General features: G+C 41.4%; 2 protein-coding genes across 5 annotated transcripts in view; both read right to left on the bottom strand.

Annotated features, from left to right (window-relative positions):
• The window catches only part of carmil1 (capping protein regulator and myosin 1 linker 1), a 361,807-nt gene that overhangs the window by 286,938 nt on the left and 50,990 nt on the right, over window positions 1–23,879 (bottom strand). Inside the window, exons 32-39 of one of the 3 annotated variants that reach the window (XR_013933962.1) lie at window positions 23,394–23,509; window positions 22,818–23,295; window positions 22,519–22,561; window positions 21,560–21,727; window positions 20,503–20,640; window positions 17,349–17,498; window positions 15,964–16,534; window positions 12,031–15,855 (exon numbers count right to left, since the gene is read on the bottom strand). Coding sequence is in view for 1 of the 3 variants with exons in the window: in XM_080441263.1 (XP_080297389.1) it covers window positions 16,413–16,534; window positions 17,349–17,498; window positions 20,503–20,640; window positions 21,560–21,727; window positions 22,519–22,561; window positions 22,818–23,295; window positions 23,394–23,509 (1,215 nt within the window). In the remaining 2 variants the exon portion in view is untranslated. Of the gene's footprint in view, window positions 1–12,030; window positions 16,535–17,348; window positions 17,499–20,502; window positions 20,641–21,559; window positions 21,728–22,518; window positions 22,562–22,817; window positions 23,296–23,393; window positions 23,510–23,879 lie in introns of those variants that run through there. The other 2 variants (XR_013933961.1, XM_080441263.1) reach the window with 2 other exon arrangements.
• LOC308094546 (secretagogin) lies at window positions 2,802–11,804 on the bottom strand. Of its 2 annotated transcripts, none has more exons than XM_080441270.1 (11): window positions 11,552–11,804; window positions 9,366–9,436; window positions 9,183–9,275; window positions 8,949–9,038; window positions 8,000–8,056; window positions 7,341–7,418; window positions 5,452–5,507; window positions 5,213–5,258; window positions 5,060–5,119; window positions 4,658–4,726; window positions 2,802–3,454 (listed from the first exon to the last, which is right to left on the bottom strand). In XM_080441270.1, exons 1-11 carry the CDS (start codon window positions 11,622–11,624, stop codon window positions 3,329–3,331), a joined length of 819 nt encoding a protein of 272 aa, XP_080297396.1. In that variant the 5' UTR covers window positions 11,625–11,804; the 3' UTR covers window positions 2,802–3,328. The 2 variants fall into 2 exon arrangements, with proteins under 2 accessions (XP_080297396.1, XP_080297395.1); XM_080441269.1 differs by having other exon boundaries at window positions 2,804–3,454; window positions 9,183–9,278.

The following is a 23,879-nucleotide window of genomic DNA, read 5'->3' as shown; positions in this document are numbered from 1 at the left end:
ATTTAAACTCCTTTCTTTATAAAATATAATTGTTACTCTAAAGCTACGCTGGGTCTTAGAGGGTTAACCTATTTTTGAATAGCCAACGCAAAAGAATTGTGGCTCTTGGTGGCCGCATGCCTATATGTGACAGAGCACTTAAAAAGAAACTTCTGCTATCAATAAAGAGTGCAGAGATTTCTTCAGTTGCCGTCAAGGGGAGAGAGGACGCAACAGGTCCTGAGGCTGGCAGGGCCTCCACCAGTAGTGGGTAACATTGGGGGGTCAGATGGTAAACTCTGGAAGCCATGGATTTTTAACAACATACTATGACCGCTTAATGGCAGGGACCAGGGAGGATAAAGAGGTCACACGCACGCACGCACGCACGCACGCACGCACGCACGCACGCACGCACGCACGCACGCACGCACGCACGCACGCACGCACGCGCACGCACACACACACACACACACACACACACACACACACACACACACACACACACACACACACACACACACACACACACACACACACTGTGATTATCTTCACCAGCAGGCGGAGACACAGCTAATAACAGCTATCAGAGAGACAGACCAAACCTGGAGAATGGAGGAGAGGAGAGCAAACAGAGGGAGGAGAGGTGGTAGGGGAAAAGATGGAGAGCATGACAGAGAAGGGAGGCTGAGGTTAGGACAGAGGGAGAAAGAGAGGGAGGTGGTGGGAGGACATAAAGGAGGGACATAATGGAAAGAGATAATGAGAGGGAGGGGGAGTGTGTGTGTGTGTGTGTGTGTGTGGGGGGGGGGTACACGTAATCATGTATATCAACATATTTATAACCAGGTAACTGACTGCTGCCTTTAACCACTTAAGTTTCCTTCGGGTACAGAATCTTACACATTTGTGTCATGTTGTGTCATGTCATAGTAAGTAACTCATTCATTAGGCAGATTTTGTAGGCTTCTTGGTTGTGAGCCTGCTTCTCGCTTCTCAGTTTGGGCATCTGCTGTCCTGCCTGTATTTCATCCAGAGAGAGCCCCCATTACACTTCCCACCAATGCACATGTGCACTAAGTATAGGACACACCCTGATCGATGGCCATGACGAGCATCTGTCTGCAGAATCATGATCATTTTTAGCTCCGTTATGAAACATCAAAAGGCCAGGCGATGACTGTGACAGCGTCAGTCTGTCTCAGATTACAGAGACTCGGGGTGCGTTGGCTCTTGTTGGTTGTCCTCTGTAATTTCCTCGAGTGCCACCGGCTGTTTGGCAAATGGGCTCTTGGTATTTGGTTTGGCATCTGGTTGGCTTTTGGCCAGGCCAGGCTCAGCTGCCATGGAAAAATGTGCATGTTTGGTTGTTTTTCATTTCTTACTTGAACTTGAGGTTGCTATGTGATTTAGGTTTGTCGTTTTGCTTCATTAAATCTTTTGCAATTAAAATATGAAGAAAAACTATATATAGGTGACAATAAAAGAACAAGGACATTCCTTTCTTTATTCATGAGAGCCCATTTTCTCAGCAAATACTTATTATTTCTTTCCAAGCAATGTGACACTTTTAGCTGTTAGTGAAAGATGGTTGTGCATAGAAACATGAATGAAAGAATGGAAGAGCTGAAGGAATGAACAGAACTGAACAATACAACCAGGCTACAAGGGAGAGGATAAATGAAGGAAGGACGGAAGAAGGGAAATGAAGGAGGACATGGAGAATACAAGAGCACTTAAATCAGGGTATACTATAGCAAGGAAGGGAGAAAAAGCCAAGAATACCAGAGTGAAGTAGGAGAGAAGGAAGCAAGGAAGAGATGGAGGAAAGAGAAAACAAATGAACAAAGGTTCAAGAGAAATAAGTGTGAGGATAGAAGGAAGAGTATTACAGGAGTTCAAGGAGAAGAGATAACACTCATGATGGACACATGGACTTTACAAACGAGAACAAAATGACGTAAGGTCTTTACAAACTGTCTATTTACAAACACAATCTTCACAAAAGGTGAAAACAAACACAATTTCACCTTGACATCTGCTGGGCTTTCAGCCTCTGAAGCTGTGCGGCTTCACTTTGTTAAACCCGCAATAACAAGGCATCCAGAACACAACAAGGCTCAACAAAAGCAGAGCCCACACAGCACTCAATACACAGAAGCTTTCAGCTCCACCCTGCACTTATATTATGCCAGGTTGTTTGCTCTATACTGTATGTCCTTGGCGATAGGTGAGTGCTTTGACCGCTCCCTTCCATTAAGTCGTTTTTTTTTTTTTTTTTGTGCCGTTTGAATACTGTGGTTGTCATGTGCGGGCAGCATGAAACTGTGGGGTTGAGAAGGAGATCCATTGTGTATTGCGCATGTTGTATGTTGGAGAACAAAAGGTACAGCTTTTCACAATGTCTGCGGACTGTGTGTCCCACCACGTGCACTATACAGAAGGTATTGATGAGCCACCACTCTACTTTGATTTGAAGTGTATGTACAATTCAGTAAGTTTAACGCTGAGTGTCGAAAAACTGACTTGTAGGGGTCAATTTGAATTTAATATTAGGATATATCTTCAAAAGCCCTTAAATAAAATGTAAATAAGATGTGGAGGTGCTTTCTGACTGTTGAAACTAACAACACTGATAAATAGTATGTCCATCTCCAGGACTGTATCTGGGGAGAGTTCATAAAGGACTCTGGATAAAAGAAACAGCTGAAGACCCCAAGAGTAAAAGTACATACATGCTTGGTTAGTAATGGTTATAATAATAATAATAATAACAATCTACATATAATTTACATATGCATATGATTTATTTTACTATGAACTATAGTGTAGTTACATGACAATATGAACATCTGTTTTTTCAACTACAGTAGCAAAGCATTATAGTAATCTACCAATTACACTTTCCACATTAGTTAAAGTGCAGCAATATTATACCGATATACAATTACCTCTCATAATACAAACACAGCAATGACATCCTGATACAACAAAGACTCTTTTTTGGTATTAGATTATATTTATTATTATTTAAAATGTACTGTTCTGTGGATACTTAGCATGGAACGTGGGTTTACACGTTTTATATCATTATTATACCCACAAAAGAACAAACAAACAAAATCACAACAATAAATGGAGTGTACGTAAATAATTTAACCACTTCTTCAGTATGCTAGTCGCATGAGTTCATAAGGTGTAAACAAGAGTGAAAGATGAGGTCAACAGCTTAATTCATGCTACCCTCTGACAGGCGGTCAGTACACTACAGAGGGCAGTAGTATAAGGAAAGGAAAAGGAAAGAAGGGTAGTTATATAGGTAGTTTTTAATTGTAATTATCACTCTTCATTAGCTGAGTTTCAGACCCAGGCAGAGGGCCAGCTCGTTCCTCTGGATCTTTCCGTCACCGTTGATGTCACAGTGTCCCAACAGAGCCTTCCGGAACTTGTCCAGGTCGGTTCCACTGATGCTGGGCTGTCGGGGGGGGGGAAGGGGTGTTACCACAGAGGCCAATAAAGACACGTTATCACAAGCTGACTACGTCTACGGTGTGTCTATGTTGCATCGATTTAGTATTTTTTTAAGTTGACGTCATTTAATCCATTCAATCCGGGAACGCATCTACAAATGTCTTCTAAATCCTAACAGTTTTCTGTATTATTATTATTAGATGTTCTGAAAATGAAAACATCCTTGTAATCTGCTGAAGTGAGGAAAAACCTTTTGTCAAGACCACCATCATAAAAGACAGAATTACATTTTTGTATCTGACACAACAATAATAGCTACAATAAAAGTTGATAACGCAAGTTCAAGAGTAGAGACCCCCCCCCCTCTACACTTATCACAGCCACTCCCCATTCACAATCACCTCCGTATTAATACACCTGCCTTCACTTATCACAGGCACTGGTGGCTTGCAATCAGTGTCGTATAAATGCTGTTAAAGATGGACACCATAGATATAGAAACCTAGATACCTCATTGGCTTCTGCAGTTCATTGGAGCGACCTGTATCGCAATGCCTTGTATTGCTTCCGCCCTCCCTCGGGAGGTTTTCGCGCGCGTCACAGAAGGGGACGTTCGCTAGGCCTCTGATTGGCCTACCGAACGTCCCCTTCTGTGACACACGCGGAAACTTCCCGAGGGAGGGCGGAAGTTGGTGTGCGCCCGAGATACAGACGCCTCAGAGCCGGAGGAGGCGTCTACCTTTATATGTCTATGATGGACACACCTGTTTGTGCTGCTTCATGTTGCTCTCCCTCCGTCCCAACCCCCTATCCTCAGTACTCTCACTCTTCAATCTCTTTCATCTCACTCTTCATTCCTTTCTCTGGGAGGACAGTAAGGAGGTTCGAAGACTGACCGCTCCCGAGCAAAGCCATCACATTCGCCAGCTCCTGAGACTACACCCCCACCCCGAGTCTCGTTCTTCACCGGGTTCCTAACCTCAGTCGGCACTCGCTCATTTTATTCTGGCTCTAGTAGCCTATCGGTGTGCTCTCTTACACCGTGAATATACATGAATACAATTACAATAGGCATTTGACAGAGTGACTTAAAAAGTGCAAGACTGGAGTAAGCAGAAAAACAAAAGCCACCAAAAGCAGAAATGTAACATTCAAATAGTGAGTCAAAATAAGAACGCTAGGAAGAAAAAACTTTCTTTTATCTCACCTTAACCAGCTCCATCATGTCCTTGACAAATCCATCTACCTCAGGGCCCTCCAGTTCCCCTGTTTTACTCTGACACACACACACACACACACACACACACACACACACACACACACACACACACACACACACACACACACACACACACACACACACACACACACACACACACACACACACACACACACACACACACACACACACACACACACAGTACTGTACATATACACTTACAATAGATGAGATCTAGATACAGGCACATACGGTAAGGTAAGGACCCACTTAAAAAATGTACAGCTCCATTATTATACAGCAGAATCACTGTGTCCAGAGGGTAGAATAACAGCAGTAATGCAGTTCAATACCAGCTGGATAGTGGATAATGAGAGAAGTGGAACTCACAACATCATAATGAGCAAATATCTTCTCAAAGTCCCTCTTTCTGTCCTCTTGACTGCAAGCCTGGAAGAACGATCACATGCAAGTGAAGCACTGGGCACATACCATTGATTGGTATTTTTATACCCAAACGTAAAAACACCTCAAAATACTTACGTCCATCTTAAACTTAAGCAAGAAGTTCTCCTTCAGGGCTAAGATTCTGAAAACAATTAGCCAATGTGAAAGAGTAGAATAACAATCAATTTATCGATCAGCATCATATAAGTTGGAATGGAGCCGGTATTGAGTGGAGTGGAGGCGGTATCATGCAGTAGAAAATAGAACTTTATAAACAAATTTAAGCTTCTAAAAATATCTCCTGAGGAGGATGAGAAGTGATGAGTCACCAGCACCTGGCCAGGTCATTTAGGTCCAATCTGCCATCTCTGTTTTTGTCAAACATCTTCATCTACAAAGAGAAGGGTAGGATTAAACGAGCACATGCATCAAGCGTCTCATTATCGATATTTTAAAAAGGCAAAATAAATAAATAAGCAGCTACAAAGAGAAATGTTTTTCAATAATAATGATGCTGGACTTGAGCTCCCTAAAACATCATTTTAATGAGGTAAATGTAACAAAAACAAGTCAGTGTCTAATTTATAGGACATTCACTTTGTACAGAGTTAGAACTAGTGCTAGTGTGTACTTCTACGGATATAAATTAGGCTCTAATGTCTGGCCCGGTTTTTGGTGAATGTTCGCCCCCGGAATAGGGATGCTGGGGTTCAAGTGGTTAATATGTTATCTGTTAATAACCGGGCTAAATTCACACGCATAAACAACACTGCTGCCAGGGTAAATGGGCTCCCCACACCTAACCACAAACAACAAATCCATTGCATGCATTGCAATCTCAATAGCACTTCGTACAGGTCTATAACTCTGAGAGTGTACAAATGGAACCAAATGGACCTGTAAGGGTCCATTTGGTTCATTTGTACACTCTCAGAGTTATGGAGGTCCTTGAAAAGAAAAGTTTAAAATTCACTGCCTTAAAAATAGGCTGCGCTGAAGCTAGCCTTATGAGTGTTGCTTGTCTGTCTTTTTCTGTTGTCATTGCTATTGTGTGCTCGTGTGTACTGGTGTTTGTTTTGTTGTTGAACAATTACAGTGCAGTGGAAAATAATTTACCCCTGTGGAACAATAAAGTCTACCGTCAGCTGCCAGTACTTACCACACATTATTGTTATTTTCACCAGGTAACTATGATTGACAGCCGTGAGGATGAGCTGATTGGAGAATGCTGCTGATGGGGTTGGCCATGTAAAATACATGAATCTAAATGTTTCTACAATTTTCATCCCCCCCGACAAAGGTTTCTAAAATAGCAAATAAAGCGTATCTGCTATTTTATCTGAATGTTGGCCTATTTTTGCTATATATTATGACATGCCCAGAATACTTACGCAATAGCGATCGAGTGGTTAAGTACTTACCCTAACCCTGATAATTGACTACCAGTCTGGTGTAAAGTGCTCATGATTGTCTGTGTGATATATGAGTCATATGACGTGGTGATTTGCCACATAAATGGTAAACTTAACAAAAAGCATCTGTGTCATTTTAGATTTTAGCTACTGTATAGCACATTGGTTCTCAAAGTGGGGTACTTTGGCTATTCAAGAATAGCAGATATACAAGCTCATAGCGCAAGCTTGTAGATCTGCTATTTTTGAAAATTTTGAAATGTTTTGCAAATCTTTGAATATATTATATATGTTTTTTCAAGGGAACATTTTTAACTCAAATCTTTTCTTCTGGGGGTCCCTGGCACAAAACATTTTCAGATGGGGGTCGGTGGTCAAATAAATATCATTTTGGGGGTTCTTGACATGAAAAGGTTTGAGCACCACTCATATAGAAACAAAGGTTTTTCTGAAAACTGTTAGGATTTAGAAGACTTTTGTAGAATCGGCCTCAGGTCTTAAAGATTACTACGTTAGTTTCATTGATCCAAGCCGGAAGCCCGGAACACAATCCATTGATTGACCATTAAAATAATTATGCTCTGAAAATGCCAGAAAAGGCTGGGAACCAACCACTGCCATAAACTTGTCTGCAACATGACATTTTGGTATCGACATTTTGGCATCAAAGTACAAGGTGCAAAGCATCATGAAATACCTAACCTGATCAGAAGCATTCACTAAGATCTAGCCTCCACTCTTCCACAACAACACAGGCCAGCTTGTCACCATGGTGACAGTGTACTCATCCACACACAGGCCAAGCTTGTTACCATGGTGTCAGTGTAGTCATCTAGTTTTTCGGGCGAGATGGACTTCCTGTGCTGAAGGAAGAGGTCGTGAAGGAAGCCCTGTAGGGACACACACCCCGTGTGAATATGGTCAATATCTGTTAAAGGCATTATATGAATGTACACTATCGTATTCGTCACTGTCGGGTGGAAAGCTTGTATGTTCAAGACCGTTAATTTCCAGGATATGGAAAAAATGAAAAAATGTAGTTATTTAGTCAAAAACTCTTGTTAATACTTTTCTCTGGTTACATATTTATAAAACCCCACCCAAAAACACTTAAGGTCCTTACACACCGGCGAATATGCGAATATACGCAAAATTCGGACTCGTTCCGAATAATGAAAAGACGCTTTTTCGCTTCGCAAAACTGATGTGGACGCTTGCATTGACTTTATAAGGTTTAAAAAAAAACGCATGAAGAATTCGCCATGTGTTAAGGACCTAACACTTATTTTTTTTAATTATTTTTTTCAAAAGCAGCAAAAGTATAATCTACAAGATCACATAAGTTTGTAGATTGGTAACATAAATTACTTTTGCGTGACACTCTTTCAAAACTTTGAAATATGGAAACAATAACAATACACAGTAGATGCATGCATGTAAATGTTTTTGAGACAGCAACACACTCCAATACCTTGAGCTCTATGGCTGAGATGTAGCCACTGCTGTCTGTGTCATAGGTTCTCCAGATCTGAATACAAGAAGAGGATTTTTATTTATTTATTCATTAGATCCCCATTAGCTTACTATACCGTTACAGCAGCTACTCTTCCTGGGGTCTCAACCAGCATTACCAACAACACAATTTAGCCTACAATAGGCCTACAAAACATTCATACAACAGACTCATCACAACAAACAGTACAACACAAAGACACTAACTCATAACCTGTCTAATACATTCGATAGGTAATGTATCTCGGGTCCTGGACCACTTATGAAAGACAGATTATGAAGACTAGCCTAATATTATCATTTATCATTGGTTAACATTGTGGGAATTTTAGAAATGATTTCTGTCATTCAGGTTACACTGTGAATTGGCAAACAACACAGATGTCATGTCCGAATGGAAATAAACACATTTCTATGGACACACCCACTTTTGAACTGGAGCGTTGTTATTCTTACGCTCAGGAAATAGTGTTGTTTTCGCCTGATTAAGGGGACTAGATACCACAGTAATGAATTAATTCCATGCCACTAGAGGAGAAAACATTCACAGCATTGTCTGGGCAACATGTTTCAGCAGTTTACAAGATATGAACCATGATTCATAACCACTTTAACCCTAAACCCACAGGTTTAATGGAAGGTTAAGGACACGGGCTAGAGAAAGGAATACGTTACGTCAATCTCTACTTTGAAAAGTAGAGATTGACGTCAATAAGTGTCAATAATAAGAGTGTCCTTCAGCAATGGATGGATGGATGGATGGATGGATGGATGGATGGATGGATGGATGGATGGATGGATGGATGGATGGATGGATGGATGGATGAATGGATGAATGGATGGATGGATGGATGGATAGATAACCACTCTTGAATCTTGATAGATAGACAGAAGAGTCTTTCTCTCACCCTCATGAACTCCACACTGTTGTCCAACGGTGTCTCTCGACGGAAGAGAAGCAAGAAATTCTCATCTTCCGGCAGCATCATGGTGGCCAACTGCAGCAGAAACAAATAACCTACAGCATCAAATGTTGGGTCTACATTTTAGCACTTATTTTAACCGAAGAAAATCACTTACCCTACCTTTAAATCTGACTTAATTTAAAAAAAACTAAGTGAACTTTAATCATTCATTCTCACCTCTTGGATCTGCAGGCGACCATCAGCAGTGGTGTCATAAGCAGACATGAACCTGTCTCTCAGTCTCCTCACTTCATCCTCAGAGATCTCACCCTTCTAGTCAAACCGTGAAACACAGTCTGTTTTTTAATTTCCTCTCTTAATGTAGCTAACTTGAATTAATGTTTATTTTTCTCCTTTTACCTTCATTCCGAGTTTCTTAAACATGTATCGAAAAAAGTCGTCCAATTCCTTTCCTTCAATGTATCCATTATCTAAAAACAAGCAAAAACACTATCAGATCAACTGTACATTATGTCTCGATGAATTAAATACACAGGACCACAATGGAAACAAGCCCTAGGGCTTTTTAACTCCACCCTACCCCCTGTCCGTCCGTCCGTCCGTCATTCTGTCTGTGGACAAGCTAATCTCCGGCACTGTTAGCTTAATGGCAGCGAAACTGTGCACACACACTCCCTGGATGCCAGTGCAGAACGTCTGCCCCAATTGTTCATAGCTATAGTTATAGTTATAGCGCCACCAGAAGGCAGATTTAGCAAAACACATTTTTTGACAGTACTCCTACAGATTCTTTCCAAACATCATGCAAATCGGTACACAGTATCTCTATAGTCATTAAACGAAACAGGCTTTCAGATTTTTCATATTCCATCCTGATAAAGATTAGCTTCCAAAGTTTGCAGGAGTGCTCCGATTTGAACAAAATGCCTCAAATCATGAACACAGCGTGCGATTTCCGTGAAACTTTGCACGCACATTGCCAGGCTGAGGAAGAAATGCCAAGAAATACTACCCCCCCCCCCTATTTCTTTTTCTTCTCTTGTACATTTTTTTTTTCACTCTTCATACCAGTAACCTGTAAGCTGATTGTATGACATTCTGTATAGTAGTGTGTATATCTGTCTGTCTCTTATATGTCATCATCAGTGTTGGAAAGTAACTAAAGTAATATGTAACTTAAAGTAATATTATTACTTTTTTCCAGTAACTAGTCAAGTAACTAATTACTTTTGGCAGGGAGTAATAAGTAAAGAAACTATATTACTTTTTAAACAAGTAATATGTAATAACTAATATATTACTATGTTTTAGTAACTTTTCCAACACAGTGTTGGAAAGTAATGTTTTAGTAACTTTTCCAACACAGTGTTGGAAAGTAACTATAAAGTAATATGTAACTTAAAGTAATATATTACTTTTTTCCAGTAACTAGTAAAGTAACTAATTACTTTTGGCAGGGAGTAATAAGTAAAGTAACTATATTACTTTTTAAACAAGTAATATGTAATAAGTAATATATTACTATGTTTTAGTAACTTTTCCAACACTGGTCATCATGATTTGTGTGCATGGGGATCTCATCTTAAACAAGCTCAGTGCTTAATGAGTCTCCCAGTTTAGTAGACCTTGTATTGTGAATTTGTACTTCCATGTACTGATGTTCTCATGTCTTACTAAATAAAGTACATCAATCAATCAATCAATCAATCACTTGATTTTTTTTTAAATAAGCCTCATGGTGGCGCTATAACAGGTTGATTCGTGTTTTACCTATAACTGCACCGATCTGTGTAAAACTGTGTAGGAAAAACCTTTGCTCTGCATTTTTCACATCTTCCTGTTATAGCGCCACCAGGTGGCAGACTTTTTTTAAAAATATTACTCCTTCATATTTTATCCAAATTTCATACACATCAGTACACATGGTCATGTGATCAAGTCGGATCTGTTTGATTTTTCATATTCCATCCAGATTGGCTAAGATTGGCATCTAAAGTTTGCAGGAGTGGCCCATTTTGAACAAAATGTGCATATCATGAATGCAGCGTCAATTGCTGTGAAACTTTGCACGCACATTCATTCTATGTTGAGGAGCAAATGTCACCCTTTTAACATTGCCCCAGAACCACCTGGAGGCAAAACATATTTTTTATACTACTCCCTTAAATCTGTCCAAACATCAAGCAAATCGGTACATATTATCTCTACAGTCAAGTGATCAAGATGGATCCATCTGATTTTTCATATTCCATCCTAATTGGCGAATTCCAAACTTGCTGGCCCAATAACGTACTTGACCTGGCGGAGACCTGTGCTCCGAGGAGCACTTTTTCTAGTTGTGTTATCCTTTTAGCAATCATTGTAAATCGTATCACTGTCTACTATTAACAAACTGTTAATAAAGTATTCAATCAATCAACAAAACTAACCTATATAGGCCTATTAGCCTTTAAAAAGAATAACGGGATTGTTTGTCAGCAATTGTGGTGAAACACCCATTATCCAACGTTGGATACAGTAAGTTATCGACACAAATGTAACTCCATATAAACAGGTTATAGTTCTTGTATCCTAAACATAATTACCGTCAACATCGAAATGATGCCAGATTTGTAAAAATCCTGCTGCGTCCAAATTATCAAAGGTGCTGCTGTCCATTGTTTTAAACGAAGAAAAGTAGGCTAACACTCACTGGTGTTTAAAAATACCGTAAGAATTATATCCAGGAGGAATTAAATAAAATGATGTATATTATTTCCCAGTAAAAGTATAGGCTAAGTTCGTAACAAGAGAAGAGCTTTCACTCAGGATCAGACGTGCATGGATTGCTCACACACACTGAGGCCATATAGTAAAGGCTAGAGAGAGAGAGAGAGAAAGAGAGAGATGGAGGGAGAGAGAGAGAAAGAGAGAGATGGAGGGAGAGAGAGACAGAGAGAGGGGGGAGCAAGAACAGTGGTGTAAAGTAACTAAGTACATTTACTCAAGTACTGTAGCCTTTTATACAAATTTGAGCGAGAGAGAGAGAGAGAGAGAGAGAGAGAGAGAGAACCTCAAATCAGTATCATTCCACCATTAAAATATTTTTATTGATACAAACAAACAATAAAGGAATATTTGACAACTTGAATTTTACGTTACATTTACAGACCGGCACTTTCCAACACTTGTGTTTCGTAACAAAACACTGCATAGTATTTGATTGAAACAAAGACTCAAAAGGCAAGGACAAATATTTCCCCAATAAAATGAAAACCATCACCATATTAAATGTAATCAATATAAAGCTCAACAGTAGACAACTGTACTGTTCCTTGATAATAAATCTATTAGTGCCCATTATACTGTAGATCATAAACCCCAGTTATTACAGTTTGGTCGGATACAACTCATTTATCCTATAAACAAACTAAAAGCAATATAAATGTTAATACATATTTACATAGGTACATAATACATTGATGATAGGTGCAGCAGCACGTGATCAATTGAAGGTGCTGGAACACAGTGGCAACCAAATGGGATCAATACTCATAAGGCACTTAGCTTGATAATTATTAATCTGAGGCAATTATTAACATTAGATCTTAGGCATATACAATATATACTGTACTTGGTGTTTGTTGTTATCCAGACTTAGATATAGTCAGTGCCTTGCCGGAAATCTCTGGTCGCCAAACAAGGAACTCAAACACACTGAACATCCCAAGATGCCCAACTGAGAGATACAAGAAATCACCAATACCATACATGTGCAGACTTTTAAATGATAGAGGATTTTAAATTGGTGTCTTAGGTTATTAGATTTTTAGATAGGCAATTGCATTTTTTAGATTTGAAGTTCTTTTGACGTGCCTTGTTGTGAATGTTTTTAGCGGACACGTCAACCTATTAACGAGTTGGGAGCAAAAATGCCACTTCCGCATTCCAGTGGGAGCGTGAGTGATGAAAAAATGACACGCCAGGCGTCAAACGGGTTACGCATGGTCAGATTCTGCCCCAACTAAACCATCCCGGTCGCGTGAATTGACAGTGTCATGCGTTTTCTGCAGACCGGTCTGGCCCCAAATGCTGCACGCTGTGTGGCCGTTTAGCAGAAACCATAAAGTGGAAGAGCCAATCAGCGTCTGCGTTCAGGGCCCTGTGATTGACAGACGCCGATTGGCTCTTCCACTTTTTGACTTGACAGCGAGAATACAGTATGTTGTTACATTCAACCTGTTACCACTGTTATGGGATGGTCTAAAATGCGGTGGATGGCAGATAGGATTATAACACTTTGGCGTAGCTCTGAAAGAGGCCAACCGTCTATGCGAGGGTCTCTGTGTGTGTGTGTGTGTGTGTGTGTGTGTGTGGAGTTAATCTTGCAAACCACTAGACCGATCAGTGCCAAACTGTGTCTACTCACTTTTTGAAATATTTAACTTTAATTCCATAATGGAGGTCAATGGGGCTGTGATGTGGCTGGTAAATGTGGCAGGCATACATTTCAAAATGTGATTTCTTTTCCAGGGCCACTCAAATGATGGTTGCTGAACAACCAAAGCAGTTGGTTAAGTAAACAATGCTACCAGACACAGCTGAAATAATTTGACAGCATGCAGTTGGCTATCGTTGCCTACCATTTCCCCCACCGAAAGTGATATTAAGTCTCGTTTGTGTCCTTCATTTGCACTTTTTGTTTTTACACATATAAAAACATCTACTCTAACTCAGCCTCCACAGCATGCTTTTGACGAGATTAACGTTTTATAACTTGATGTGGAAATGTAGTATAACCAATCAAAGACCATTCTCTAGCAGGAAACCCCATCTGCTCTGTCCTGTTATGATACTATTAGAGTTGTTGACACAGGCCATAATGGGTTTAACGTGGCGTCAGTTTGGCCAAACCGGCAGCCAGGGGATCAATTGAGGTAAAGACACAGAGATAACAGACAACAGACCGGCACATCTGCTTGTATCCAAGATGCTTTGTATGCCAAGGTGCTTCACAGCGTCAAGAGTATGTTTTAGCATGAAGGTGGGACAGCAGGAATGGAACCCGTAACCAGGCAGTTAAGCCTAATTTATACTTTGTCATACAAACGCATCGCTCAAAAAATCTGTTATTTCCCTAGAGCAGGGGTCTTCAACGTTTTTCAGGCCAAGGACCCCTTAGCTGAGAGAGAGAGATGAAGCAGGGACCCCCATTACATATTGTATAGGATTATGTTGCAGATTCAAAAAAATGCATAGATTTAATAGATAGCTTCATAGACTTGTTTGACAGCACTGTCTATCATGTTGGATTCATGTTAATGTGCATTTTCAGACATTTAACCACTTAAATACTTCATACGTCGGGCAAGGCGTTGTGAACTTGTAGATCTGCAATTTCTGGCTAAAGTTCTCCTCAGAATAGGAATGCTAGGGTTCAAGTGGTTAATGTAAAAAAATGTATCCTATCACACAAAGATTTGTCGGCCCCCCCTGCGGTAACTCTGAGGACCCCCTGTTGAAGACCCCTGCCCTAGAGCGACACAACAAATGTACAACAAAGTGTACATTAGACTTCAGAGCCACTACCATCCCAATTAACTAAATACGGGTCAATTGATGCCCGGTCATCTAGTGCCTCCTTTACAGTAGAACACATCAGTGTACCATGCACTGGTAGGGTGTATTTACATTAGACTTACACAAGACAAAATGTTACCCTATTGGCTAACGTTGGCCATCAGCACCAGTCTGATAAAATAGTAGCATTGTTATACAGTATCTGCCTACAGCTGTACCACCATAGTAGTCTCGCGAGCCAGACTGTTGCCTCCCACAATGTTCAAATGCTTCCGGTCATACAGTCTGGAGCACGGAAGCTCTGAAAATGATCAAGCGATAAAGCGGGTGTGTTTGTAAAAAATAATAATATATATATGTATATATATTATTTTTTTTTGAAAAAAATATTCAGAACCCAAGATATCATGATTTGAAAATGTTCTGCTCCATTCACTTCTTGTTTAACTTCTTACTGAAAAGGCTGTATCTCGGCTCCTAAGCACTTTTTTTTTACAATGAATTTTGGCTCTGGCACTCAGAGCCAAACTGCCAGAAATAAGTCAGGCACTGAATGAGTTAACAGTCGCGCAAATGCATCCTAATGTAAATCAAAATCATAGAAGCATATATAGCTTGCTGCTTAGCAGACATGGAAATTAAAAAATAAAATGTAAAGATATTTTTAAAATATATTGTCGTGAACAGAAATGACGAACAAGATGACAGCTTCCTGCCTCGGATTTCGGGAGGTGTAGTTTCAGACTCTACATAGCATTCGGAGATTGTGTAACAGTTGTCTGGCTACGCAAGACTACCACCATAGTGACAGTTAGCAATGAGCTTGCATGGGCCATCAAATACTGTAGCAACATAGTGACATGCTTGCTAACGGTTGGAACATGTTTGATATACAGTAGCTCATTTTGTTCTCCTCAGCCACAATGCATTATTAACTTAAATGCAACACTATAAAATGTATTAAACCAAGACAGGAGCAAGACGCTTCACACCGATACGTCATCACTAGTGGTTGTCATACTTGAATAAGTCACAATGTTATCTTTAGTGGTTTGTAAGACTAAATGCATTATAAAAGAAGGCTGAGCCATGTTGGACCTACTGGCGCTTATACAGTAGGACTAAAAGTGATCGACTTGTCTTTATTTTCAAATGTTTTATTTTATTTGATATATGTTTTTTAATGTTATTATTAGCTTCTATTTATTATATTATTATTTTGTGACTGTGTTTCAAAAAGCACTTCACAAATAAAGTTAATGGGTATTAAATAACTTGCAAAAGAATTACAAGCTATTGTACTAGTATTGAACTGTCTATAACAGTGGTTCTCAACCTTTTCAGGCTGCGCCCCCCCAAAATAATCATATTTGAACTGGGGACCCCCCAAAATAATAATATTTGAACTGGACCCCCCCCAAAATAATCATATTTGAACCTACCCTGACAAGCACTTGGAAATGTAGGAATTTAGGCATTACATTTAGTTTGACTCGGTTCCACAGATAAATATTGGGAAAATAGCAGATCTTAAGCTCACAACGCTTCGCAACACGAGGCGTTGAGCGCTTGTAGATCTGCTATTTTTGGCTCTTTCTTATATTATTTGACAATTTGGCCATTGTTTGATCCGTTTTTATAGTATAGTTTGTTGGTTACTTTTGATGCAGTAATGGTATTGTTTTAATTTTTTCCACTTTTTTTTTTTTGGGTATTAAAAAGGTCTTAAAAGTCCTTAAATTGTCACTTCACTGTCATCTGGGGACCCCCCCCTCCCAAAAATCCTGGGGGTCCCGACCCACAGGTTGAGAACTACTGGTCTATAAGATTGCAGGAATTTGGTTGGCTGGCACTGAAAACAGCCCAAGTCTTCTATTGTCAGTGTTGTCACGCTGGAGGGACATCGTCACTGGAGTCATCCTCAGATTTATCCACAGGCCTGAGATCAGCGGCGGGGTCACCCTCCTCTCCTAGTGGGCTTTCTGGGTCTGCCATTGATGGAGGCCTCACTGTGTGCACACACAGAGAGAGAGAGAGAGAGAGAGAGAGAGAGAGAGAGAGAGAGAGAGACAGAGATAGAGTTTGAAAACATGACCAACAACAAAAAAACTCCCATACCTACTGGGAGAAATACAAAAATGTGCGAACACAGCAAGCAAGATTTGTAAACTGTTGCGATAAAAGAAGGTTAGCCAATGGAATACAACCACCCTACTAACCATTGAGTTTCCTGCACTTTCTGTACAGAGTAGACCTCTAGACCTACTGCACATATAAACAGAGCTGCTACCTCTAAACACATTTTAAATCTGAGGCTTTTTTTGTATACTATTTAAATAGTTTTGAGGAAAATGCTGCTAATTGTCCCAAAAGTGACGCAAAAGATTGCTGCTATCCGTTTCAAAAAGCTTTATACCCTGTATATATATAACATGTATACAACGACGCAATGTGACATAGCTCTGTTTAACACAATGCTGTACCCCCTCCAACTGTATATACTTTCCCCATTTTCTGAAATTGTTTTCATTATATTTTGACACTTGCTTTGGCAATGTAAACGTATGTTTTCTCATGGCAATAAAGCTCCCCAGCAAAATGTGTTAAAACAGCATCACCATCATTTAACCACTTTATCCGCGCTGCGAGCTTGTACATCTGCTATTTTGGAAAATGTTTGGAACATTTTGAATAATTTTTTATGTTTTAACATAAGTCTCCTCTTCTGGGGGTCCCTGGCAAAAAAACTTTTCAGACGGGTGTCCACGCTCAAAAACGTATCAATTCCCATTAAAAAGTTATAACATTGTCAGATTCTCTAACCGTAGGCAGGCAGAGACTTGGTGCGCTCCCGGTCGTCCTCGTCAGTAGGAGGGTTGGGTGATCTCTTCAGAGACGACCACTGTCTCCCAGCAACAGCCTGATTGTCTGTCTCATTGGGCGAGTCGAACGGGCTATCTCCTGTCAACTCCACTGCATGGAGAAAAGCAAAAAAAAATCAGAGAGAACAAAGCATATTGTGTAACACTGAGTATATATATATAAATATATTTTTAAAATGGCGCTTCTAGATTATTCGATTCATCGGAAAAGTAATCGATACAATAATCGCTAGGAAAACAATCGATGGTTGCAGCCCTGATTACAAGGGTTGTCCATAACACTTGACTGTAGAATCGCATGTGTCCTGACACTACGACTCTAGTTTACTGTAATAAACTTTTGTTTGTTCTCATCTCCAGTCAGACGCCCAGAGGCGAGCGGGGTGGGCGTCAATCGCACTCTTGTAGACGTCGATTAAAGAGAGAGGTCGGCCCCTGTTTAATTGAGCGTTGTCTATTTGATTATACTCCCTCTTAAATGTAGTGCTACCCTTGTGCTTGGCTGGTAGCAGCGGAGCACATTATATAAAACATTATATAAACTGTTCTGACCACCACATGATTCAATATCACGATCACATTCATTAAATCATATTTTTTGAGGGTTGTTGTAACATATATCACTGGTATGATTAACCACTTACTGTGTAAACCCTATATACTTCATTGTCTGGGGTCCCACAGGTATCTGTACTTGGCCCCCTCCTTTTTTCCCTCTACACCAAATCTCTTCGCTGAAAATAGCCAATCTAAATGCTCATTCCCAAACGTTGTGAACTCAGATATTGTCTATCTTCGCAGAACTCATTAAAATGGATGTACCGTACACAAACGATGATGATGAATCATATATGTGCTCACCAGCTATTGGTCTCTTTAACTACTCTAGCCATTAACCATATTCACACAGAGGCATGTTGCTCTTAGAACATACTCAGGGACGTGGGTCAATTCCATTAGTACACATAGATAGCATGTAGTGCAAAGTTGGTGATAATGCGCAAATGTATCCCCAGTTCACTGTTTTAGTTGAAATATCTACCGGGTCTGCCGTTTCGTATATGTACCCCACCTTTGTCAGGTGGGGTACTGGATGACCCACAATCAGGGACGTGCAGAGATATTTAGAGGGGCAGGGGCTGAAATGTCCAAAAGGGCACATCAGTGTGGCGACTTAGGTCGCCGGCAAAATTATTTTGACATTCCTAGCCAGATATGGAGGAATGTCTCATTTTAAATGAACACTAGGTTTATTGTTACGTGTACTGCCGTTTTCTGTTTTCTTCTCCCTGTTTTTGTCCTCTTGTCTATCATTCATTCCCAGGTCCAGTCCATGCACTCGTCATTCATCATTCAATGAGCATTCAACTCCGCCTCTCAACACCGGTTGGTCCTCCAGTCATCGTTCCACCAATCACTTCCAGCCATAATTCACCTGTAAGCGGCCATGTTTCTCCCGTGCCGTACCTCCACTGAGTCTCTGAGACAGACCTGTTGCACTCTTGGTTCAAGTTAATCCTTTTAAATTGTGTCATTTAAGCCTTTTGTTGGTACAGGGAAGGGTAGTTTTAGTTCCGGGGTACCCTGTACATTACTGCACGTAGGTACGTTTCTGTTTATTCACACTAGTATAGAGGTATGCCACCCATTGTAATTTCTGTTTGTTGTTAGAGTAGGGAGGTTTTTGTTTATCTTTGATGAGGTTAACTCTTTACTTTATTTAGGTAGTTCCTTTTCCCTGTGTTTGTTAAGTTGGCTTTATTTGGCATTATTTGTCAGCTCTATGCACTTCAAAGTAAAACACTGAATTCACTCATCCATCCGTTTCTGTTCAAATCTGTCATTGGGTATTTGTTATTGTCCCTTATCCCCTAGACCACCTATTAGGGATGTAACATTTATACAGTACTTGTCATGAAAAAATGTGTCCACATACAATCCAGTAGGATTAATGGTTATCAAAGCGGATTTTTCAGTTGCAGTTATTAAGTCAGAGATGCGACATACGGCAGGGATTTCTACTCAGAGGGCCTTTCTTTCATTCTTTCATTAACGCAGCATTCAAGTTCAGGAGAGTTTGGAAAAGGCAATTCTTTTGAATGCTGCCTTCGGGTATCGCATAAAAAGTGGGCATTTACATTTCTTTCACCAGAGTAAATACTGCAGACCATGGTATGGAGAGAGGACACTTTTTGCAGACAGGTGAAAAGGGCAGGGTCTTGAGCCCCCTTTGATGTCCATGTGTGCACATGCCTGCCGGCAATGTAGCTCAGCACTCATAACCACATGCTGGTGCTGGTGAGCAGAGGGCTCTGTGGTTTGAGTCGGGGCTGAATTCAACCAAGGCGAAATCTGTGCACCTCATCGAGCTCGCGGTACCACTAGCGAGGGGGATTGAGACTGCCCTCGAACGTAGGAAGGCCAAGTACTCAGAGTGCCGGGAGGCTGTCTGGAGGGCCACACCATCTACCGTTCTCCTTCTTTGTTCCTGGTTTATAACTTTGTATTTTATTATGTGCATTTGTATATTTTGTGTAACATTGTTGTTCTTCTTGTTCTTTTTTTGTTCTGTATGCTGTGCAGCACTTTGGTCAACCTCGGTTGTTTTTAAACGTGCTTTATTATAAATAAAATGTACTTGACTACCCAGTAGAGGTTGAATGCAGAGGCTTTGTGGGGCTGTCAACCACACGCCTCTTGAGGAGACGAAGGAGTGACCGGAGGAAAGCTGAAGAGGGCAACAAGGGAACCGTCAGAGGAGGTTCTGGATGAGAAGAACGGACAAGTGCTGGGGTAAGAACACCTAGCCCCAGAGAAACAGTCGCAGGGGGAAACACCTATCAACTGAAGGGGGTGACAGGGTGGGAGACGTCCCTGTCACTGCTCTGCCACCAGGAGACGTTCGAGGATTAAAGGGGCGAACCGTTGGTGAATGGTGGTTCAGCTGAACCATGACCACCAGAGGAGCGGCGACAGCCATGTCCAGCAGGTCACTCCATCTACCTGTACATTTACTGAAAGTGCCTGTCTGCGTAGATAGCCAGTGACCATCAGATACACTGGGAAGAGAGAGACACACACTGACTGATACCAACCGTCCAGTGGTGACGTGGTTCCCCCGCCGTTGCTGCTGGTGCTCTCCCTCTCCTGTTCCGATGGCGCCCTCTTCAGGCGGGGAGCAGGAAGTGGTCCTTTGGTTGACGGGCTACCGGTTGGACTCTCTGAAGAGTCGTCTTTGAGAGAGGAACAGACAGAGAGAGAGACCATGTTTGAACAAATCCGTTATGGGTATGAAGCATCAACTGACAGTGAGAAATCGCTATTGTTACGATACAGAGCCACCTCCCTGACAACAGCACCGGGACAATTTGTTTATTTTACGGACCACAATTCTTATATGAGACGATTCTAAGATGACCCAATGTTATTTTCCATAGAGAAAAACTACTATGACCCAGAGGATGAGCGAGTGACACCAGGACTTCGGTACTCTATGGGAGTACATTTAGTAACTAGCTGCCTATTGTGTGTAAAAGGAGCCAACGTTCTGCTTTATGTCAATATGGTTTTACTTTTGTTTAGTCAGGGATCCAAATTCAGTGAATTAAGTCACTGAGAAACCCAGCACCCCTCTTTGCATTTGTGAAACCCCTAAAAACAGACCTGTTTTCGGGGTTCAACCAAAATAGACCAGGGGCGGGGGGTTCCCAAACTTTTCCAGCTCGAGACCCAAAAGAGAAATTTGGTGTGTCCCCAGGGACCCAAATGTATACAAAAATTCCAAGCCCTATTTCAAATATAGTGAAAATAGCTGATCTTCAAGCTCACAACGCATGGCATCGTGAGCCGTTGTGAGCTTCTGGATCTATGATGAAAACATTTGAAAATGTATGAGACATTTTAGATTTAGATTTTTAGGAACATTTCTGAAAATCTGAAAATGATTTTTTTTGGTGGAAAAGTAAAAATAAATAAATAAATGAAATTATTATTATTTATTTTTTTGTAGGATAGGTGGAAAAAACCCGGGACATATACTTGTGACCAATAAAAACTGGTCTGTGAGCCCATGTTTGAGAAACACTGCAATAGACTGACAGAACACAGTTAAGAGCTCAGTTTGTGTATAGTATCTCTTGTGTAACCCTATACCCAGGCTGTAGGTGCTGGTGGGTCTGGGGCTCAGGGGGCCGGCGGCGGGGCTGAGGGGTCCCGACGTGCGGGGCCCCAGTGGGAGCTTGGCCTGAGGAGGAGGGGGTCTGGGGCTGACGCTGGGGGGCTTGGACCTGGGGACTGGCTCTGGTCTGGAGTCATCACTGTCTGTTTGACACAGAGGAAGAATGGACCATGATGAAGTAGTAGGCGGAGATGAGGACAAGAGGAGGAAGAAAGAGGGAAAAGGGTCACACAGAGGACCCCAAGGACCCCTAAATTGATACATTTTGTGCCAGGGACCCCCAGAAGCAAAGACATCAGTTAATTTTCGCTTTTAAAAAATATAAATATTCAAAGATATGCACACTTTTTCAAGGTTTTTCAAAAATAGCAGATCTACAAGCTCGTAGCGCGGCACTCGGTGCCGCGCTATGAGCTTGTATATCTGCTATTTTTGAATAGCCAAAGCTAAGTGGTTAAAAATGATTGTGACGCCATTAACACATTTTGCTGGGGACCCCCTGGTACTCCCTCAAGGACCACTGGTGGTCCCCGGACCACTGGTTGAAAACCTCTGTATTAATCCATTAGGACCGGGAAAGCATAGACTGTCAAGTGTCATTTATATAGATTTCTTTGGCTATTAAAAAAATAGCAGATATACAAGCTCATAACGCGGCACTGAGTGTAACTCAAATATTTGCTTTTTTTACCACAATACGAAAACAGTTCAAACATACAGTGTTATGGTATGAATCTAGATTCACTGCTGTCATCATAGCAGGCAACGCTGCCCCCATGTGGTACAATATATCATTTTGTCATCTTTTAAGTTTATTTATCATTATGTAGAATATTTTATTTTATCTCCTCATTGCAGTTTTAACACTTTAATTCCACATTGCATTATTGTGCAATTAAACAAACTACACTCGGGAGTTCTTAAAGCAACTCACCTGCATCACCATCTGTCTTATCCAGCGAGGAGTTGGATTCAGACTGGAAAATAGACACAAAGCTTATGAAATGTACTGTATGATTAATAACAATTCATATAAGTTGCAGACCTGTTTGCATTTGCTGTCCCTATCTGATCATACTCAATCTGCTGGTGTGCATTGGCACGGAAACAATTGAAAACAACTAAATTAACTTCTCGATCATTCGATTAATAGAAAAAAGTAATCAACAGAATAGTCACTAAGAACATAATCGATAGTTACAATGTCTTTAGTTTCCCCGACACCACCCTAACCTTATGAGCAGCCATTTTCTCCTGCTTAGCCTTCATCTCAGCCAGCAGGTCCATGCCCCCAAGTGCCACCCCGAAATGGTGTGGCACTTGGGGGCCCGCCTTCTTCTCCTCCTCCCTCTCTTCCTCCTCCTCCTCCTCTTCCACCTCCTCCACCTCCTCCGTAGGCTCAGCAGAGGTGACGGCAAACTCTGCTGGCTCGGGGTGGTCCTCAGACGGCGCCCTGGGGAACTCCTGGATGGGTTCCATGGCTGTGGGCCCGGGACTTTTTACCGCCGCCATGGGGGACTTCGGCGCCGACTCCTCCGTCACCGTAGTCACTGGAGATGGAGGAGGATGTGTGATGGAGGCTGCTCCGTGGCTCTTCTCTGAGCGGGAGGTGCGCGACTTGATGAGGTTGAGGAAGCCGCTCTTGCGCGACTCGCGTTTCTTCTCCACGGCGTCCTGGCCGCCAGAGGAAGAGCCTTTCAGGGTGGGCCGTCTGGAAAACAGGATAGCAGAAATTATGTTTGGATATTTATCAAATTGTAATCAGTGGTGCCGTCTTGTTAGATTGTGTAAAGAGGAATTAAGTCTCACTTGACGCTTGGTTTATTGACTTTCTTAGTGTAGAAATCATCCAGGCCCTCATCCACTCTTCCATTGACACCGTTCTGCTGGGTTTCCTGTGACACCAGGCTGCTGTCTGCTGCCCTCTGCAACAGCAAAACACAATGCAAAAAGCAGGAACCAAATTAAAAGGATCATTTGGAGTTTTTGTGTGTGTGTGTGTGTGTGTTTTTCTTTTTATAACAAAGTACAGTACACTCGCCTTGGAATGCTCTGTTTGCTGCGACAGACAATTGAAAAAGCATAACGTAAGTGAGATTAGAAAGCCCTGGCACAGCCTCGCACCACAGGGTGCCAAAACACATTTAAGGCAAATGAAACCTTGGCCTGTTCACCGTTTATGGAGCAGTATCTTGATCCCACCGCCCAAAGGGACAGTCGCACCGTGATTGAGAAGTACCAGTTGGCAGCAATGAGGCTACAACTCTTCTATGAAAAAACAGTCAAGCTGACTGT

This window comes from Gymnoscopelus braueri (assembly GCF_963280865.1).
Source record: "Gymnoscopelus braueri genome assembly, chromosome: 11".
Lineage (NCBI taxonomy): Eukaryota > Metazoa > Chordata > Actinopteri > Myctophiformes > Myctophidae > Gymnoscopelus > Gymnoscopelus braueri.
Note: the sequence above shows the minus strand (reverse complement) of the source record. Positions and strands in the feature narration are given on the sequence as shown.